This window comes from Solanum verrucosum, unplaced genomic scaffold (assembly GCF_900185275.1).
Source record: "Solanum verrucosum unplaced genomic scaffold, falcon-dt-bn FXZP01000125.1, whole genome shotgun sequence".
NCBI classification, from domain to species: Eukaryota; Viridiplantae; Streptophyta; class Magnoliopsida; order Solanales; family Solanaceae; genus Solanum; species Solanum verrucosum.
In genome coordinates, this window is record NW_026019923.1 from 282,534 (window position 1) to 300,815 (window position 18,282).

The window sequence follows — 18,282 nt, forward strand, 5'->3', positions numbered from 1 at the left end:
AAAATAAAGAGACACATAAAATAAAAGATCATAGGCAGCTGCTAATAAACTATATGAACCCATGCAATAATTTTATTGGGATCCTCCATTTGATACTTTTCATGAAGGATCACGTGTACATTGAATATATATGTTTGTGCAAATAAAATAAAAAGAAGAGACAGAAGAAGTAAAAGTCAATTTATTTGAATTTTATTCTATCTAAACAGCTAGCATTCAACTTATTTCATCCATAAAAAGTCTATCATACCAAGTCAGATCTACCATATAATAATAAGTTTCAATATTATGGATTAATTCTTATAATCCATAAAGTAACTACACACATTTATGAGTTATAAGAAGCTTAAATTTTTGTAAGTCTTAACAAGTTGTAAAATCTTAAGTATGTTATGATCAAAATTAACTTATATAATTAAATAAAGTAATTTTTTGTCCATAACTAGAGCGAAACTCCATTTTTCAAGGAGATTTATGTGCATTTTTTTGGTTACACTTGTGTCAATTCAAGTTCTGAACTACCATATTTGGCTAAAGGGGTTCATCTGAATCATCTTTAAAAGAAAAGTATATTTTCTATACATGATTATAATTATTTTTTATGTGTATATTAGATACTGAACACTCTTCAACTTCTTCATAAATTTATTTCTTTGTATTTTAAAATTTCATTAATGAAAATTCTAACTCTATCACCACCACAACAAATAAATCCTTCATAATTGTATACTTTTTTTTTAATTTCTCACTGAATGTCCGAAACTCACATTGAAGCTCCTAAAAATGAAACAGTCTCACTAATGCACCACTAGCCCGTCTCCATAATTGTATACACTAATGATGGTAAAGTGTTATCTAGTACTACCAATAGTACAAAAACCAAAAAAAAATAATTAATTAAAACAAAGCTTATCCAATAGTACAACTCAATTATATATATACCCCTTAACTTCAATCAAAACAAGAACACTTTTTTAACTTACTCACATACCTAACAAATAACAAACCAAACACTCTTTCTTTTTCTTCTTCATCTTTTTCAATATTTTCTTCCTTCAACAACAATGGCAACAACAACAAGAAAAAACAAAAATTTCCTCTTCTTAGGTGGAAAAGACAGAATTACCCCTCTCCCATCAAGCACAAACACCCTCCAATTCGAATTTGATGAAGCTGAAATGTGGAGTAATTCGGAAGAAATTAATAGTTTTGAACCCAAATTATCAATACCAAGTTCAAGATTTTCAAAGAAAACGACGAAAAAAGGCGAAAGAAAGGCGAGTAATGCGACGTCGTTGCCTGTGAATATACCTGATTGGTCAAAAATATTAGGTGATGAGAAGGGTAATTTGGGAAAAAATATTATGTTTGATGATGATGGAGATTCTGATAATGAAAATAGAATTCCACCACATGAGTATTTAGCAAGAACAAGAGTTGCTTCATTTTCAGTACATGAAGGAATTGGAAGGACATTAAAAGGAAGAGATTTAAGTAGAGTTAGAAATGCTATTTGGAAAAAAATTGGTTTTGAAGATTAGTTACTAATAGTGAAATTTGTTTTTTTTTTTTAAGGGGTAATTATGAAAATACGGCGTTTTGAATCATAGACTATTGTTGCTGGAATGGAACAAAGTTTTTTTTTATTGGATTAATGGGTTAATTTTTATTTTTTTTGGTAAGTTCTTTTGGGGTTAGAATAGATTTGATCCTATGTTTATTGATGTTCATCTTTTAGTTGTGGACTTCAATGAGGATGTAATGTAAGTTTGTGTTATTAGATTTTCTAATTAGTAATTTGTAATTGTTGATGAGTTTTTTGGGAATTGTATTGTATTTGTAGGATTTTAACAATATATGTAGTATATTAATTTAATTTGTGTTTTTTTCTCATATACATTGTTCTTTTGCCTTTTTCTTTCTAGGGAGGAAATTAATTATAAAAATGAGGAATCAAATTTTCAAAGCCAATCAATCGAATCGCTAAGATTTCTCAAACATTATTCTTTCATCTTTCTTGCTTTGGGGTAGGTACTTTTTCTTTTAATTTTATGACACTTATAGCTAGTAGGGATGATTTCTGAAAAAGTTTTAGTAGTATTTCCTTTTAGCAAATTATTATTATAAATAAAACAAATGGTGAAACATAACTTATGTAGTTTTGTTCTTGGTTCTATTGTTGTTTCTTGTGGTTGTAGTAGTTACATTTTTGGGTGAAGATAGAAATTAACGAGATGAGATTTTGAAGCAATGATAAAATTATTTTTGTGTAATTATAGATTAAGAATTCTAACGATGAATCAAGTCTTTCAAGTTTGCATTGGAGGTATGGTCATGTCTGTATTACACAGCCTTCGGGTGTGATTCTTTTTTGCTCAAGTTGTTCTTTTAGAAAATATACATTGGATTGAAAGAGAGAAAGGATTGAAGTAACGATAAAATTATTGTTATATTATTTACAAATTATGAATTCGTTCTGTAATATTAGTCATAATATAATATTTACATTATATATAATTCTTTTGAATATGATCTTTCTATAAATTTTATAAAATAGAATTACTTTGTGTATCAGACTGCTTTTGGATAGTTTATAGTGGTAGGTAAGAAAACAACATATTAGCTTTGGACAATCCTTTGAAGCAAAAATCACATCACACGCCACCTAAGATAGGAATTTTTCTTATTTTGTTTAATCTTTAAAGAAATGATAACTTGACTTGTTTGTTTGGATATGGACAAATTTTGTATCATGTGAACCAATAAATTGACCTTATGTATTTGTATATAATGAAATAATTTTGAATAAATACTGAAATTGAGGTCATATTCAAAGTATTTTAGATCATTGTGAACACTCTTTCTACTATTCTTCCGTCTCTATTTACTTGTCAAATATTTTCTAATTTAATTTTCATATTATTTGTCAGTTTTGATAAATCAATAAAGGATAAAGTGAGTAAATATGTTTGAGACCCCATCAATTAATAAGAGTAAAATAGTAAACTCATCAATCATTATTTTCTTAATAGGTGTACCTAATCAAAATTTGATAAATAAAAAGGAATGGAGAGAATATTCTTTTAATTTGAAATTTGATATCTGTATTAAAGTTATATTAATTCAAATTCTCCTTATCAAAGATTTTTTTATACTCGAGACTCGAATACGAAACTTCTAATTAAAGAAGGAACAATCTTATCTGAAATATCTGATTAAGGAAAAAACAATGATATACTACACCACATCTTTTGATGGTCTCTTTCTATCATTTTCATATCCCTCTATCTTGTTTTAATTAGACAATAGTTTTTTTATTTTCTATTGGCTGGTATATTAGTTGTACTTTCGTGTATTTATCTATGACACATTCTTCTCAACCTTGTCACTTGGATTTTATTTTTTATTTTTTATTTTTTTAAAACTAACCAATAATTGAGTGTCAGCTCATTTTACAAAAATAAAATAAAATAAAAGGATTGCATTCAATTTATTTGAACCGTTTCAAAAATAATATATTTTTATATTGTTATTAGATTAGATATAGTAAGACAATCAAAGAAAAAGCTATTAAATGTGAAATCTTGATACAACAATTTTTTGTGTTATTAGAGGCCTAATTATCACGACTCTTTCTAGAAGATGGTTATGATGTCAGGTGTTTTTTAGGTGTATTAATTTTATTGTTATAATAATAATTTTAAAAAAAAGTTATTGAGTGAAATTTTATAAGTAAGGGTTGAAAATGATAGAATATACATAAATTTTATCACCATCTTGTGACGGTAGAGAAACTGTCTCTAAAAAATTCCCCGACTTAAATGCAGCAAATCCAAGTACAAGGAAAAAGAAAACAATGTAAAAAACATAGCAACTAATAAGGGAGTAGTGCAAACCCTACAACAAAAGAAACAAAAACAACAAAATATTCGACTATCAAAACAAAATAAATATTAAATATCATACGATGATAAATATAACAAGAAGTACAATAATACAACAGTATAACAAACAAGACACCAATAAGCCTAACCTCTCGAAAAGCGAGATAGTACTCCACTAACATTTTACCCTAATACGTGTGTCGTACATACCTATTTATCTAAGATCATTCTCGATAATCTAAAGTTATTAATAGCAATATTTATATTTATTACCAAAAAAAATAATCAATTTACCCACAAACACAAAATTTTAATTTATTCGAGTTTGAGACGGAGTTTAGCATAAGGATAGTTTTATTTATTTATTCGAGTTTGAAATATATTATATGCTCACATATAAATCCACATACATAGTTCTCACTTCTAAGTGATAATAATAAAAAAGTGAATACGACTAAAGTTGATAGTTGTAAAATTAAACTCTTCTTACTAAAACTCACTTAATTAATTACTGTATAATTTGTAATTATCTGTTTGGTGACTTTAATTTTGTCCATGTTTAGAATAATGGAGGCCATTTCAAATAGATACGTCTTGTCATGAAATTAATTATAAGATAGTTAACCTTTACATTAATTAGTTACATAAATTTGACAAGACTTATCCTTTAACTAGTGGCTTAATTAACCTAAACATATTAACCAGGTGCTAATTAAACAATGGGCGCAGCAGCTTGTTTGTGTTGTATTAATCAAAGGTTAATTAGGTAGATTTACATTAACTATTATCGTAAGAAAGGAATCTAAATACTTCTAAACTTACCTCCAAGAGTGTATATATATATATATATTATTTTTCTCTAAGAGTATATATATCATGTTCAATTTATATTGATATATTTATATACTTGTTGATCTGTTTGTCCAAAATCTATTTTCAGTACATGATGGAATTGGAAGGACACTTGAAAGGAACATACGTAGACGTGTGAATTGAGCTGAATTTAGATAAATTAAAATGAGTTGAAAAAAATTATTTAAACAGTGTGGATTGGGTTAAAATAAGTTATCATAGCCTAACTTGTCCAATTTTTATTCTTTTTTTTTTTTAATTTTTTTTTTTCGAAGTAACTAATGAGAGTAAAATTTATCCTTTATTTTGTTTTTTCTAATTCACTTGGATTCTTGTGTATCCCACCTTCTTTCAAAAATAAAACTTTGTTTCTTTATGTTGACTACTTCAACCAAATATACACCTTTTTAATTATTTTTAGCCTAACCTTTCTAGTGAGCATAATTGAACTGATCAAAATAGATGGAGTTACTAAATAGATGAGTCATTGACGTCATTCCCTAAATTTGAATAGGGAACAAATGGTATTTGAAAACAACACTGGCTATATTTTAAATACTTTGTGTATATTACATAGAAGATAAATCTTAAACAACAATCCTTAAGTGGTTATTGGCGTACATAGCCCAACTCTACACTTCTTTAAGCCCAATACTTTTCCACCTTGTGTGGATCTTATGGAAAATAACAGAGCAACTTTCACAGTTAACAAACATAAAAATCATATTTGTATGTTATAACTATATTTTGCATAATTACGCTTTATAGCAAACTTTATGTTTTCTATGGAGCATCAAATTGTATAAATCGCTGGGGGCAACAAATTTGTATAAAATCGCTGACGGTCTCTCATTTGTATAAATTGCTGGCAGCCTTTCGTTTGTATAAATCGTTGGCAACCTCTCAATTCAACTTTATGTGTTTGTATATCTGCATAAAATTTGAATTTGTATACAATTGAATCGAAATAAAACGTTTGTATATCAAATCTCTCTCTCTCATTTTATACAAACACAAATTATACATTATATTTTGTATAATTTGTGTTTGTATAAAGCGAGAAAAAGAGAAAGGCAAAAGAGAACTGGGCAGAGGAAGATTTATATTGTATAATTATAAGTGTATATGACGAAGATATATGTATTTGCATATGTATATACAATTTTCTCTCGCTTTATACAAACAGAAACACATTTTATACATTTGTGTTTGTATAAAGTGAGAGAGGCGAGCGAGAGACTGACAAGCGAGAGAGGGAGTGGCGAGCGAGAATTTCAGGGAGAGTGACGAATGGCAACAGTTTGCTACGGGTTACAATTAAATCAAACTGTGGTTATAACATTTAATTTGAATTAATAGTTTGCTATTATATACAATTTTTCCAAAATAAAACTTATAGAAACCTTACTAGTTTTGGACCTAATTACATAGATACGCTTTAGTTTTCAATATTGCAAATCTTATCAGATTTTGATGCATTCATTTACGTTTCAAAACATGTATCTCGGGATACATGAGTCAAAATTGGGGTATATAATTTATTCTAGATACGCTCTATCCATAACAAATCTCGCTCGCCTCCCTCCTATCTCTCCACTCTCATATGTATTTGATATTCCAGATACATGTGAATCATATCAGATCCGTACAAATACATGTATCTGAGATGCATGACTATCTCACTCGCCTCATGATTATATGACTTGCCTTCCTTCTCATCTCGCTCACCTCTCTCCCTATTTTAGTTTATTTGATAGCAAAAATACATGTATCTAGATGTATCTTTCTCAATATAGGTAGAAAACTCTTAATTAAAAGTAAGATACGTAAATGTTTAAAAGTATAAATAGAATTAATATAATATGGTATGTATGTTTAATAAAGTATAAATAGAATTAATATAATATGGTATGTATGTATGTTTAATAAAGCTAAAGTTAGTTTTCTCAATATATATATATATATATAAGACAACAATAACAAAAGCATAATTTCCGAAGTGGGGTTCAAAAATGATATGACTTATGGAGATCTTACTCCTATTCCTATGGGTAGAAAGATTGTTTTGATAGATCATGGACTTAAATGATGCAAAAAGGCAGCATCAATTTTTTTAGAAGAATCAGTCTATGTCACCCATTTTTACTTTTATGTTTCTCTAATTATATTTATAAATTCATTTATCTTATATTTTGCATGAGAATCAACTTTATCATAATTTGGTCGAACTTTAGACTCTTCAATTTTAAACTTGAAATCTAACCATTAGACTTTGGTCAATTCCATCTTTAGATTCAAAAGATTGAAGTTTGATCTTCAAATCTCTCAAATATAATTTCAAGTGATTAAAATTTAAATAAATCATAATTATAATTAGTTGGCCAAATGGATATATATTAGACCTATAATTTCTTGTTTTGAAACACAATACTTGTGGTTCAAGTTTTTCTCAAAGAAAATGCTACCACTATAATTTATACAGACTATAGAAAATATTTCAATTGCCTAATAGTAGTTAATTCCTAGGCATTTTATAAGAACTAGTAAATGAATAACAATTATTCCTTCATTTTTCACCAAAATATTAAAATGTATTACTTCACGCCGAAATCTCTTGCCCTTTTATTATTTGAATTAAAAAAAAAAAATCCTTTTTTTATCCTTATATAAAATAACAAAGATCGTTTATAAATAAAGTATAAAACTAAAAAAAAGTTGCATAAGACTAGAAAATTAATCACTCCGTCTACTTTTAATTGTTATTATTTCTTTTTTTAGAGTCAAATGACAAAAACTTCGATGTATTATATAAAAAATTACAATTTATAATACTTTTCATATCGTTTTAAAGTATCTAAATTTTCTATTTAAAATATCAAATTAATATAATTTAATTTAACTTTGAGAATTTCCTTTCAAAAAAATTGACCAATCAATTACCATTGGCTTAATATCTTAGTTAAGTCAAAAATCAAAATGGACTTTAAAACCAATTACCATTAATCCCAAATTACAGTAGCTAACTTTTTTTTTTGTTTTTTTCTAAATAATTTTTGAGAAACCTAGAAATCAGTAAATGCAGAGGTTGGGAAGAAAGAAGGAGACGATGGGAGGAGGAAGAAAGCAAATATTCCTGGGACTTGGTCTTGTTATGGTGATGGGTTTAGCTGTTTACTTGAGGCTTTGGACCATTGACTACAATTTCTCATCTAGTGAAACTGAATTACTCAGGTACTCTCTTCTTCTTCTTCTTCTTCTTCTTCTTTCTTGCTACCTCAAAAAGATCATGTCTTTGCACCAAGAAAATGGTTGGAAATGGATTTTCACTTTTGTTTGGTTGGTGGGTTAATTGGGTGTAGTCTAAGAAACTGGAGGACTAATTGGGGATGTTGATTAGTCTTAATTTTAAGCAAGAACATTGAAAAAGCAATCACCTTTACTTGTATGTACCTCAAAAAGATCATGTCTTTGAACCAAGAAAATGTTTGGAAATTGATTTTCACATTGTTGGGGTGTTGGGAAAATTGGGTGTAGGTCAAGAAACTGGAGGAGTAATTGGGAATGTTGATTAGTCTTAATTTATGCAAGAACATTGAAAAAGAAATCATCTTTACTTGTATGTAGCTCAAAAAGATCATGTCTTTGAACCAAGAAAATGTTTGGAAATTGATTTTCACTTTGTTGGGGTGTGTTGGGAAAATTGGGTGTAGTTCAAGAAACTGGAGGACTAATTGGGGATGTTGATTAGTCTTAACTGTAAGCAAGAACATTGAAAAAGCAATCACCTTTACTTGTATGTAGCTCAAAAAGATCATGTCTTTGAACCAAGAAAATGGTTGGAAATGGATATTCACTTTGTTTGGTTGCTGGGAAAATTGGGTGTGGTTCAAGAAGCTGGAGGAGTGATTGGGGATGTTGATTAATCTTAACTTTAAGCATAACATTGGGAAAAAAGAACGAACACCTTTACTTTTATCCAAGTGTTGGACTGTACCTCAAAAAGATCATGTTTTTGCACCAAGGAAATAGTTGGAAATAGATTTTTACTTTGTTTGGGTGCTGGGAAAACTGGGTGTGGTTCAAGAAACAGAAAGGACTAGTTGGTGTCTTTTGGGGATGTTGATTAGTCTATAGTTTTAAGCAAGAACATTAAAAAGAAGGGAAAAAAGAAGCAGTCAGTCACCTTTGTTTCTGGCATTAGAATTAGAGGCGGAGCCATGATTTTAGAACGACCAGTTCAACTGCTAATACTTGAGTTTTAAACATAATGTATGTACATATAAAATTAATTTCTTAGCATAACTACACAATTTGAGCAAAAGCCTCCCAATGTAGGTGTAAGGTTTGTGTACACTCTACCTTCTCCAAACCCCACCCGTGGGATTACACTGGGTATGTTGTTGTAACTATTTGAGCAAAAACTATTGGTGATTGGGCTTCTACCTCCGCCCATGATTGGAATGTACCTAAAAAACGATAATGTTTTTGCACCCAAAAATGGATCAGCAAAATAATGGGAAATGGTTCTTCTCTTTATTTGTTTGTTGGAAAAATTGGGTGTAGTTCAAGAATTAGAAGGACTAGTTGGGGATTTTTGATTAGTCTTAACGCTCAATCACGAATATTAAGAAGCATCAACCTTTATTTTTGTATCTAGCCTAGGAGTAGATTTCTTGTTTGTGTTCAATATTGGAAACCTTTGTTTTAATGTTCTTGCTTAATCTTTTGTATGTACCTCAAAAAGATCATGTCTTTGCACTCCGAAATGGGTTAAAACATTGATTAGAAATGGAATTCCACTTTGTTTGGTTGCTGGGGAAAGTTGGGGTGGTTCAAGAAACAGAAGAACTAGTTGGGGGTGTTGATTAATCTTAATTTGAAGCAAAAAAAAAAAAAAAAAAGCAAAATCACCTTTACTTGTATCCAGCATTGGAATGTACCTAAAAAAGATTATGTTTTTGCACCCAGATTTGGACTTTTACTTTGGTTGGTTGCTGGTAAAATTGGATGTAGTTCAAGAAACAGAATTATAAGTTGGGAATTTGAATCAGTCTGAACTCTCAGTCAAGAATATTAAAAAGTGCCAACCTTCATTTTTGTATCTAGCACAGGAATTTGTGTTTCTTGTTTGTATTTTGTGTTGGTGACCTTTATCTTAATGTTCTTGCTTAATCTTTTGTATGTACCTCAAAAAGGTCATGTCTTTGCACCCAAAAATGGATCAAGAAATTGATTGGAATTCTGTTTTCACTTTGTTTGGTTGCTCAAAAAATTGGGTGTAGTTCAAGGAACTGGAGGAGTAGTTGGGGATGTTGATTAGTCTTAACTTTTGAGCAAGAACATTAAAAAACAAATCACCTTTACTTGTATCCAGCATAGAAATGTAGTTTTCATGTTTGTATTCAATTTTGATAACCACCCAAGAGAAGTGTTTCTTTCTTTTCTTGCTTGAGTGACCAGCAAAAGGAAAACCAATTTGAATGCCCCATTTGGACTTGATTACCAATTGAGGTTGGAAGTCGTACATCAATGTGGGATGGTGCATAGGACTCTATATATAGTCTTGGGCGATCCTCACCACATGAGCTAGCTTTTGAATTTGAGTTAAGCCCAAAGTCCATTTTCTTATCATGAAGAGAGCTAGACCCATCCTGATTCTTGGTTTACCCGATGTTGGCCCTCATATTATGTTGTCCATGCTCCAATAGGCAGGCCTAGGCGTGTGGGGGGGTTGGAAGTCCCACACATATGGGGATAGTTCAATTAGACTCTTTATATGGTTTTGGCAATCCTCATTGCATAAACTAGCTTTTGAAGTTTGAGTTATGCCCAATGTTTATTTTCTTTAGCAGGTGAAAATCATGTGAACTCTATTGCAAATGCTTTAATAGGTGACTTGACATGGATTTTGATTATAGAGGTGGGTTTTATTGGAATATATCAAACTATTAGAACTAGTTTCTACTAGAATGTTTTGTGAACATTGTACTGTTTTCTTTAAGTTGCCGATGCAAAACCGCTTCCAAGTTAAGTAGTGATTCAAATAAATAAGAAACTTTGTTTTCAGGACCAAGGTTTTTAATCATTCCACATTCCCAGCACGAGTCTAAAATTGATGGCAATCAAACATATGATCATATTTTAGATTTAAAATCCAACTTTCCCTCTAAGATGGTATTTCAATGCCATTTAATGCTTGGCTAAGTATATTGTTCTTGGTTTCTTGTAGGAGACAGTTCGATCTTGCCAGTAGAGAAGCAATGGACGAATCTGCAGTGTGGAGAAAAAGATATGATGACGAGGAAAAGATATCTTCTGCCTGCCAAAAGGAACTGATTAAGGTAGGCATCTTTTCATTCAGAATCAATACCATAGATGCTTGATTAAGTATTTAATATATATATATAGCGAAGTCCTTGAACTTCCGTTGTATATTATTTTTCTGCGACATGTTATCCTCTCTATTGACAATCAATGATGGCTTGAGTGTAATGTAACACCATAGTGCCTTATTAACCAAGTAATCTATCACTTTAATCAAGAATATTAACTAGGCAATCACATATGTACCAGCATAAAAAAGCAAATACATAAAAAGAAAACATTCACCTTTTCTTCTAGTTTGATACATCTGCCTAGAAAAATGATTGTATCGATGACCCTATGTCTAAGAAAAGAAATAAAGCATTGTTGGACATGAATGAACAACATTATATACATGGACTGGGCTGAATGGTCCACACGGACTGACCCATCAGTCCATATGTGAGATGCTATGCTAAGCTCTACCTGAGTAACCAGCTCCTTACACAAGGTACACAAGGACTTCCAGAAATGCGGTGAAAACAATCTCTCCTGGAATCCTAAATATGCTAGTAATAAATAATTATTACTAAGACAATATTTGACTCGTTTAAAGAATAATCGATTTTAAACCCTTAAATAAGACAATATTCGACTCGATTTGTGAAAGAAATTTTGCATACACTCTATAGTTTGCAGGTAAAAATCATTATTGAATACAATCAAAGTTGATGTAAGGCCCTTAGCTACTACTCTGACCATGCTGAATAAGTAGAATCAGTTTGCTGAGTTCTCGTTGTGGTTAAAGATCTTATCTAAAATTTAAGATGAATAGACATAAGTTTTGAAGTTTCTCCAACTTAATCAAACTAGTTGGAGAAGGATCAGTCTTGCTGCCAGGTCCTGTCGTGATCTTTACAACAATAGCTATGTCTTAGTCCAAACAAGTTGGGTTCGTCTATATGGATCATAACTGACAATATTTCTCCATTTAAGCTCATCTCATGTCATCTTACCAAATAAAAAGTGATGTTGTCCTCAAACGTAAAACTAGAATATTTCCTATTGTGTTTGCCAAACTTATTTGATTTTATTTTTTTTTAGTTTAAGAAAAAGATAATATTCAAAAAAGTGGGCAGACAGAATAGAAAAGTTTAATTAACCCAAGATTGAGAGGGACTTGTGTCTTCGGTCACAAGTTTGATCCCAATGCCAAGTGAATGAACAAAGTCTAGTATTTAAGTGGAAAATGACCCGAAGGGTGGCTTCAGACCAATTTATCAGTCATAAAAAAGAAATAATATAATAGGTCAATGAAGAGGAGAAGTTTTGAGCCAATGTTGAAGTCCCTTTTGCTCTTCGATTTCTTGTTCCTAATATCCTTGAGAAAATGGTCAAATGCTCCCTCAAGCTTTAGCCGTATTTCCAACTACACACGTAATCTTCACGGGAGTCCTATTACCCCTGAACCTTTTTTATATATTAGTTCACCCTTATAGGCTAATTGTCCACAAGCGTGAACTCACCTCCGTGAGGCACATAAGAACCAAATAAAATGTACACCTGGAGTCCAAATAAGCTTCCAACGGTAACTTTAAACATATATTCAATCATCTCTTTTTCTTTTATTCTTGAACAAAAATTAATATCTTTATCTTTTGTTCTTGAACAAAAATTAATCTCTCTCCTTTCTCTTTTGTTCTTCAAGGGTAACTATTCCACCATTTTCAAAGCATGAAGCTTGAATTTAGTTGTCGTAATTGTATCTTTTGCTACAAAGATTTAATTTAGGGTTTGCAATTTTCCCCAATTTCATATTGAAGATTCGAAATCTTCCCCATTTTTGTCTTCTCCTATTTTTTTAATTTTGTGTTGTTAGGGTTAGTAATGCGAAGTTGAATGAGCTATGCATGGAAGAATCAGATCCAATGCTCAAAGCCATAGTACGATGAAACATGGAAGTTTGTTGCATATGCAGACTTCTTGGTCGATGTCAAAAAGACGATTTTGGTCTTTCCCCTGCTATGGTGTATGTGACTTTCTTCTGTTGTTTGATTTTATTGGGTTTAACTGAAGTTCATGTTAATATATTGTTCGACTAAAAAAATCAAAACCCAACAAAATCAAACAAAATATTGTTAAACCCAACAAAATCAAACAACAAAAGAAAAGTCACATACACCATAGCAGGGGCAAGACCAAAATCGTCTTCCAGGATTTGACTTCGACCAAGAAGTCTGCATATGCAACAAACTTTCATGTTTGCATCGTACTATGGCTTTGAGCATTGAGTCTGATTCTTCTTCTATGCATAACTTATTCAATTTCACATTTGACATTACCAACCCTAACAACACAAAATGAAATAAAAATAAAAATAGGAGAAGATAAAATTGGGGAAGATTTCGAATCTTCAATATGAAATTGGGGAAAATTGCAAACCCTAAATTCAATATTTGTAGCAAAAGATACAATTACGACAACTAACTTCATGCTTTGAAAAATGGTGGAATAGTTATCCTTGAAGAACAAAAGAGAAAGGAAAGTGATTACTTTTTGTTCAAGAACAAAAGAGAGATTAATTTTTGTTCAAGGATAAAAGAAGAAGCGATGGTTAAATATATGTTTAAAGTTACCGTTGGAAGCTTATTTGGACTCCAGGTGTACATTTTATTTACCGGAAAGAGGGTTAACTGATATTGCTTAGACTTATCAAAAATACCGACAGGTGCATGTCAGATCCTCCAAAAGTAGTGCATTTTTGGAGGATCCTACATGGGCGCGGCAACATTTTTATAGAGTCCGAGCAACGTAGTTGCACCTCATTTGCTAGTCTTTTAACTTGTGGCCTTTCGTACAGATTAAGCAGTTGTTGAAGGAGGATGGTGCTGCTGGCATTAAGAAGAAGTTGGACCTGCTGCAAAAGGTGAACGTTCGAGACAATTTACTTGATGTCTTTTCTTTGATCTTTCTCTTCTTCTCCCCCTCTTTGACGCCTTTTATATGAGAAGTGTAAAGTTTGTAGATCGTGATAACCATGATGCTTATTATAATTGCCACAGTTCAATTTATACTTTTGTCTCTGATGTTCGATTTCACCAGGAAAACATTGATTTACTTGAACGACTCGAGTCTTTGAAACAAGAGCTTGAATCGGAGAAGTTGAAATGTAGCATGAAACATATATGACTTCACCAGAACCCTGGTGGTCCAGAGATCATTCAGAAGTTGACAACTTACCAAATTAATCTAACTCAAACATGGCAAGGAGGATTATGCTTCAGAATTCGCGCTACATTATGCTTTCCGAGAGGCATGCCGGAGCATCTGCCATCCAAATTTTTGGCCTCCCTAGAATACTCTCTTTTGTTAAGTGATGGTTCTTAGATTTTTCTAAGTCCCCATACAACATTTTATTAAATCTTGAATTGTATAGATTTTTAGCAGCAGATATGACCAAAAGGAGTTGAACCATCAGAGGTCACAAAATGCAACAGTGCTTTACAGCTGATTATCAAGTCTTTTACATTTTGTTATATATGTATGAGTGACATTCTCAATGCTGTCAAAAATCTGAAATTTGATTCATAGTATCTGGACTGCAAAGGTTCTAAAAAAAAGGCATAACACATGAATATGCTCTTTACCGGTAAAGATAAACCGCTGCTGATCTTGTGTGATGCATTCCTTGTCACTTTTTTTTAAGCATTTAAGGATTTTGATTTTTTACAGTTTTTTGTGTGTATTAGTTCATGAATATTTGGTACCCAACTATTTTTTGAAATCTTCTGGAATGATCAAGTGAACGATGCCCATAGCCTCTACAAGATCCATGCCACTTTTTAGTGTTTAGTGGTCACGAAATAGATATTCAAGATTTTCTCAAATTTTTGTGGGTATTAGTCCATAAATTTTTTAAAATATATATGACATATGTTTTTGATCCAAAATATTGTAGGACCATCCGTAATTGCCTAGTTAACGATACCCATTGCCTCTACAAGATCCACACCACTTTTGTTTAGCATTTAGGATCCACAATATAAAAATTCCGATTTTTTTTAGTATTTCACATATATTAGTCCATGATAGTGTGTCATGAAGGGGCCCCACCCAGTCCAAGCATGTATCTAGGATACTAGATATGCGAGATACATGTATTCGGTATGATGCATGATGCATCTAGATACACGAGCGAGATAAGCGAGATGGGAGAGAGGCGAGGGTATGAGATTTGTCTACATATCCTAGATACGTGAGAATTCACTTGGATAGAGTGTATCTAGAACAAATTACACCTACTTATGAGTCCATGGATCCTGAGATACATGTATCTGGATGCACCAAATCTGGTAAGATTCATAATATTATAACATAGCGTGCATTAAGTAATTAACTCATACACTAGTGTGATTTCTGTAAGTTGCGTACCCTTAAATAAATAGTTTTGGCCCATGGACCGACCTTGGTTAGGCCCCAATCAAGCCTCAAGGGCCTAGAGGTTATATGGGTCGGGCTTATAAGCCCTATTTTTAAATGGGCTTGAAAAATCATATCCCAATAACGGGTTGGGTTGAGCTGGCCCCATAAGCTAAGCTCATTTTGACGGGCTCTAGTCCATGATTTTTTGAAAATATCACTTTTTAATTGTGGATAATTCTTAATGACCTAATGAACGATCCCTCATAGACTCTACAAAATTCAGGCCCCTTTTTTTAGTGTTTAAGGATCACGAACGAGGTATTTGATTTTTCACAATTTTTTGTGTAAGTCCATAAATTTTTGATATAATATTACTAACCGGATATTTTTTATCCAAACTTTTTTGAAACCTTTTGCAATGACCAAGTAAATAAACACATTGCCTCTACAAGATCCACGTCATTTTTTTGCGTTTAGGAGTCACGAAACAAAAATTCAGAATTTTCTCATTTTTTTTTGTGTATATTAATTTATGATTTATCTTTTTTGGTATATGATTGACTGAATCTTTTTAACCCCAAATTTTGTGGGACCATTCATAAGGATCTAGTGAATGATAATCATAGCATCTACAAAATCCACGCCATTTTTATTGACATTTAAAGGTAATGTAATGTGAATTCAAATTTTTTCAGCTTTTCATATCTATTAGTCCAAGAATTTTTGGAAATATGCCCGACAAAATCTTTTTAACCCCAATTTTTATAATGACCTAGTAAACGATACCCATAAACATTCGTAAGCAAGAAAGAAATGGTGGACGATTTTGGTCGTTGAGCAATTTTACAGGTGTTTGTGTTGCAATAATACTTTACAAGGCTATTAATGTATATTGTATTTTTCTTAATTGGGAAGTAATAATAGAACAAACAAGGCAACAAATATTTAAAGAAATACAGATTACAACAATCATAAATTCAATAGTTTCAACCCAAAAAGGGAAAAAAATTAAAAAGCTAATACTATATATATGTTTACACAACACAAGCATTTTCAATTGAAAAAAAAAATGGCCTCATCTTCTCAATTTTTATCACTTCTATTCTTGCTCTTCAACTTATTTTTTCTAATTGGTTTTTCATTTGGAAATTTGATTCCAAATGTTTGCAAACAAATCAAGAATGAAAATTTTTGTGAAAATTTTTTGGAGTCAAATCCAAAATCCAAAACATCAAATTTGCCCACTCTTGAATATATAGCCATCAATTTGGCAATTTCCCATATTAATGCTACAAATGACAAAGTTAATTCACTTTTATTGGATGAAAAAGATTCAAAATTGAGAAACATTTATGGGAATTGTTCAATTAATTATGAAGAGGCAATGGATTTTCTTGGAGAAACACAATTGTACTTGGAATACAAGCAATTTATGGATTTGGGCTATTATGCTAAAGATGCAAATTTGGATATTAATTTTTGTGAAGAATCCTTCAAAAAGGCTAAATTGCTTTCCCCTCTTACAAAAAATAATTATATTTTGGGTTTGCTTATTGATATTGTTGTTGTTATCTCTAATATGCTTGTAAAAACAATATAGAAAAATTGTTATTTTAAGTTGTGTGTATTTCTATTAAAGGTGGTGTATTATTGCACTCTTTATCTTTTCATAATGTTAGAAGTTGTTTTTCAGTATGTGTTATTCAGTTGCATTCTATTTTATTGGCAATCGAAATATATTTAAACAGGAATGATACCATACTACTAGTTCACTTTGTACCTTATGAATGGTCCAAAAGTTAATGTTTAATATCATACATTAAACATTTATAATTTCAACTCTCTTTATTAATCGGTCAAACTTAAATCAATCCACCCATGATACCTTAGGGCATCAATTTTGTTCTCGAAATTAAATATACTGCACAAAACATGAATTATGCGGTTCGATCTGAAACCTCTTTAATTAATAACCCGACTATTTTAATTTCATTTTAATTTGGCTCAATCCGTCCATTAGAAAGTCACAATTTTTTTCTTGTTCAATGACTCTCTACTACATTTTGTTTCCATATTAATTTTGGAAGCATGATAATGTAACAATAAATTCTTTGGTAAGTGGATACTTTAATGGATTAAGTTTCCAAGTAGAAGGATGAAAATTATTCACTTTTAAATACTTGAAGGATGTTTTCTGCTAAGAATGATACTTTAAGAATGCAGTTCAAGTTTGGGGTATAATTTAAGGATGATTTTGACCAAAAACTTCAACTTTAGACATGAAATAATTCAGATTTTATTACTCTTTTCACACTAAAAATTAAGAGAAAATTACCTTTCACAATCACTCCATAAAAAAATAGAGAAAAAGACAACATATAAAAACTTTTTTTTTTTTTCTCAATTCATGATTAACACAAATTGAGCATGTTAAAATATGTTTGATTTAGCAAATTGATATTCAAAATCATTCCATTCAGAATTTTTTAATCCGTCAAAACAACGGATATCCAAATTTTCTATGTCAAAAGTTCAAAACCACCCACGCTCACGTCCAAGGCCATTCTCGTAAATCACCCTTCATCAACATGAGGGCCCATTAGTTAGGCCCACCTAGTCCTTATAATACTGCAGTTAATGAAATGGGCCCACTAGTTAGGTCCACAATAGTCTTGAAAGGTCATTTTCAAACAATTTATGATTGGGCCATTATTGTAGTGGACCTAATGGGCCAACTGATTAATCTCATCTACGAATCTCTGTCGGTCTGGGCCCATATGACATTCGTGGAGAGAAAAAGCCCATATACTGAATGGGCCGG

General features: G+C 31.2%; 2 protein-coding genes across 2 annotated transcripts; both read left to right on the top strand.

The window, feature by feature from the left end:
• The first annotated feature begins 993 nt into the window (after positions 1–993).
• LOC125823801 (uncharacterized) lies at positions 994–1,609 on the top strand. Its single transcript, XM_049503188.1, has one exon. It carries the CDS (start codon positions 1,065–1,067, stop codon positions 1,539–1,541), a length of 477 nt encoding a protein of 158 aa, XP_049359145.1. The 5' UTR covers positions 994–1,064; the 3' UTR covers positions 1,542–1,609.
• A 6,175-nt stretch (positions 1,610–7,784) lies between these two features.
• LOC125823808 (uncharacterized) lies at positions 7,785–14,511 on the top strand. Its single transcript, XM_049503198.1, has 4 exons — positions 7,785–7,967; positions 10,966–11,077; positions 13,900–13,965; positions 14,142–14,511. Exons 1-4 carry the CDS (start codon positions 7,813–7,815, stop codon positions 14,226–14,228), a joined length of 420 nt encoding a protein of 139 aa, XP_049359155.1. The 5' UTR covers positions 7,785–7,812; the 3' UTR covers positions 14,229–14,511.
• Positions 14,512–18,282: the final 3,771 nt, after the last annotated feature.

Excerpts from the sequence above, each read along its gene's own strand:
- LOC125823801 (XM_049503188.1), top strand. The coding sequence starts at position 1,065 with ATGGCAACAACAACAAGAAAAAACAAAAATTTCCTCTTCTTAGGTGGA.
- LOC125823808 (XM_049503198.1), top strand. The coding sequence starts at position 7,813 with ATGCAGAGGTTGGGAAGAAAGAAGGAGACGATGGGAGGAGGAAGAAAG. Across the intron at positions 7,968-10,965 it reads AGTGAAACTGAATTACTCAG|GAGACAGTTCGATCTTGCCA; the intron begins GTACTCTCTTCT and ends GGTTTCTTGTAG. Across the intron at positions 11,078-13,899 it reads GCCAAAAGGAACTGATTAAG|ATTAAGCAGTTGTTGAAGGA; the intron begins GTAGGCATCTTT and ends CCTTTCGTACAG.